Source organism: Plecotus auritus, assembly GCF_963455305.1.
Source record: "Plecotus auritus genome assembly, chromosome: 3".
NCBI lineage: Eukaryota > Metazoa > Chordata > Mammalia > Chiroptera > Vespertilionidae > Plecotus > Plecotus auritus.
Genome location: NC_137772.1, coordinates 227,837,478 through 227,840,405, shown reverse-complemented (window position 1 = coordinate 227,840,405; position 2,928 = coordinate 227,837,478). Strand labels below are relative to the sequence as shown.

At 62.8% G+C, this 2,928-nt stretch overlaps 1 protein-coding gene across 4 annotated transcripts in view; it reads right to left on the bottom strand.

The window, feature by feature from the left end:
• Positions 1-90: 90 nt before the first annotated feature.
• The window catches only part of PPP6R2 (protein phosphatase 6 regulatory subunit 2), a 59,114-nt gene continuing 56,276 nt past the window's right edge, over positions 91-2,928 (bottom strand). For all 4 annotated transcript variants that reach the window (XM_080659085.1, XM_080659087.1, XM_080659086.1 and 1 more), the window contains 2 exons: positions 2,007-2,240; positions 91-1,921 (listed from right to left, as the gene is read on the bottom strand). In XM_080659085.1, the coding sequence (XP_080515211.1) occupies positions 1,870-1,921; positions 2,007-2,240 (286 nt within the window). In that variant the 3' untranslated portion in view covers positions 91-1,869. The remainder of the gene's footprint in view (positions 1,922-2,006; positions 2,241-2,928) is intronic.

Sequence of the window (2,928 nt, the reverse complement as noted above, 5' to 3'; positions counted from 1 at the left end):
CGCCTGCGTCTCCTCAGCTTCCCAGAGGAAAGGACCCAGGTCGGCCGTGTGGGGGTCGAGCCCTCTGCCAGGTTGTCCATAGCCCTGGGCGGCTCCGGGGTCGCACAGCCTGAGGACGTCCCTGGTGCTGATGAGGCCGTGGTTTCCGTGAGGGCAGGTGGAGTTGGTCACTTGCATGGCTCTCAGGAGGCTGTTCAGAGGGCAGACTGGGCGGAGGGGCTGGAGGATGGGGTCATGGGTACATGCTGGTCGCTGGTCAGATGGAAGGAGGTGCTAGGAGGGTGGGCTGGGTGCAAGGGTGCCCGAGGATGTTGGGAAGAGGGTCATACGTGGAGCGGGCATGGCCCTGAGGCAGGCGTGGTGGCTGTTACTGATGACCTTGGTTCTGAGAATCAGTTCCACACGCCTGTCTGCCCCCCAGCAAGTCTTGGGAGTAATTGGCTCTATTCCCATTCAGACATGAGTCCCACCGGCCCGGCCTCACCTGTGGGGTGTGGGGGATGGGTGTTACAGAGCTGAGAGAACACTGCAGGGGTGTGGGGGTGGCCACTGGCTCCTGGTCAGAAGGGCTGGTGGTGTGAGGGCCTAGCTGGAGGTGGCATCTGTCAAGTAGAAGATAAGCAAAGGTGGACACAGGTGCAGGCGGGACCTCTGCCAGGACAGGGAGTAGGGGGTGGGGGATGGGACCCCCAGGTCCTCCCACGCCATGCTGACAGCTGTGGGACCGTGTCTAACACCCAGGAAACTGACAGGCTTGAGGTCCTGTGCCTGGATGTTGTGGGGCCGTGGGGCTTGCTCCCTGGGGTCAGGGGCAGAAGCCGGAAGTCACCAAAGCAGTGGCACCAGGACAAGGGCAGGACAGCACCGGGGCTTCCTGGGAGACCCTCCTCCCGGCCAGTAGCCAGGCACAGACCCTGGGGGGAGTCACTGCCCCTCCCGCCTCGTGTGTGGAGTCGTGAGCTGCAGGCAGAGGTTGCTTCACAAGGAGAAAAAGCAAGCTCAATGTGTTGTTGCTCCTTGTTGCTCAGGTGTTGAGACCTGCAGCTGTGACGGGCGGGCCTGGGGCAGCAGACACCCCTCCCTCCCTCCCCACTGGCCAGGATGGGCTCCAGGGGTGCAGCTTCACAAGACGCTGTTGTAAGAATAACACAACTTTATTGGGAGTTGGGGTTTGGGTGCCCTGTCAGAGATCATCAGAACATTAAAAATGGACTCAGCATCACACGCTCTACAGGCCTTCCAGGACGATGGCACTGCCCCAGCCGGTGCAGACCCCACCCACCCAGCACTGCTGGGGCCAGTCTCTGCCCTGCGCCCTCCTGCACGCCCATGGCCAGCTCTTGCCAGGTGCCCAAACGCACCGGAGTGCCAGGGCCGGGATACCCCTGCCGGGCTGTGAGGGTCTCGGTATTTTTAAGGCAGTCAAATTTTGCATCCTGGCTCGAAGGCCAGCTCCTAGGGCCCGTGGGCAGCTAAGACCCGTGTGGCCAGCCCAGCCCTGGACATACATCTGTCCCGAGTCAGGGAGACCCCTCACTGCAGCCAGATACAAAGTGCAAACACGGCTCCCGCTGCGCTGTTTAAAAATGGGTAAAAACAGGCTGGCAGCCTGTGGCGTCCGCGCCCATCACGCCTCAGTCCTTGTGACACCAGGGTTGTGGCCTGGCTCTGGCAGGCAGAGCACACGTCTGAAGACTTATTGCTGTGCATGGGGTCAGGCAGGAGCGACGCGAGCTGGGCCGTCCGACTGGGTCCAACTGCCAGCTTTACCAATGCAGCATTTATTTTAAAATTAAATTAAATTAAAAAAGACAAATTGCATCACCAGGTAGGTTTTCGATGAAGGGTGCGCCCTGGCTGGTGGCAGCGTCACACAGGGCCGTTGGAGGCGGCTCCTGCAGGTGGTGGGGCAGCCATCTTCCTGCAGGAAGAGGAGTGGGGCTTGGAACCTAAGGGTCCGAGGGTCCCTGTCCAGTCCCCACCCCCCACACCCCCAGCCTGCTCACCTGTCCTTTGTCACTGTCCCCAGAACGGCCACCGTGGAGACAGCTGGGCCGGCTGTGGTGACGGCCACCACGGGCCCTGGGGACACTGCCACAGCCGGCACCCCTGTGGGGGCTGGGGCAGGACTGGCCTTGCTCACAGCTGTGGAAGCTGCCTTGGGGGGGACAGCCCCCGCCAGGGTGGAGGTGGCTTCTGCAGGTGCAGAGGAGGTGGGACCTGGCAGCGTGCTGGCAGCCCTGTGGGCAGGTGTGGGCTCAGTGACCTGGGATGCCCCAAGTTCCCAACATGCCAGAGCAACCTGCCTGCCCCCAAGGCCTCCGCCCTCCCTTCAGACAGCCCCTACCCTCCCCCCCAGGACCCTCATTTCTGGGGACCACACTTGGCCCTGGCACTTCCCTGACAGCCCGTAGGCCATGCCTGCCCAGACCTCGCCCTCCCACGCCTAGAAAGGGCCAGGGCGTGACGGTGGCCTAGGGACAGCCTGGCCCCCCTTGCAGCCCAGGAGGGCTCGCCCAGCCTGGCCCACACCTGCCCAGCACATGCTTCCACTGCATCATGTCGCCACCACCCTTACAAGGACCCCTGGGAGCCTGCAGAGCAGGCAGGAGGGCCTCGTGGGGCCGCGCCAGGTGCGGTTGGCAGCATGTGGAAAAGACCACATGAGCCTGCAGACAACTCGACTGGGAAGGCGCAAGCCCACATTGGCCGGGGCAGGCAGACGGACAGCTTGCTGTTGGAATGACATGACCCGCTGGTCAGAGGACAGCTGTTCAGGAGCGGAGAGGTCGGGGGAAGTTTAAGAACTATAATGCTGCTTCAAGGAGCTAAGCCCCGCAGGAGCCCCAGGCTCGCCCCCTTGCCTGCCCCACTTCCTGTGAGCCAGAGCAGGGCCCCCACCAATGGATGCACAGAGCTCCACCTCAG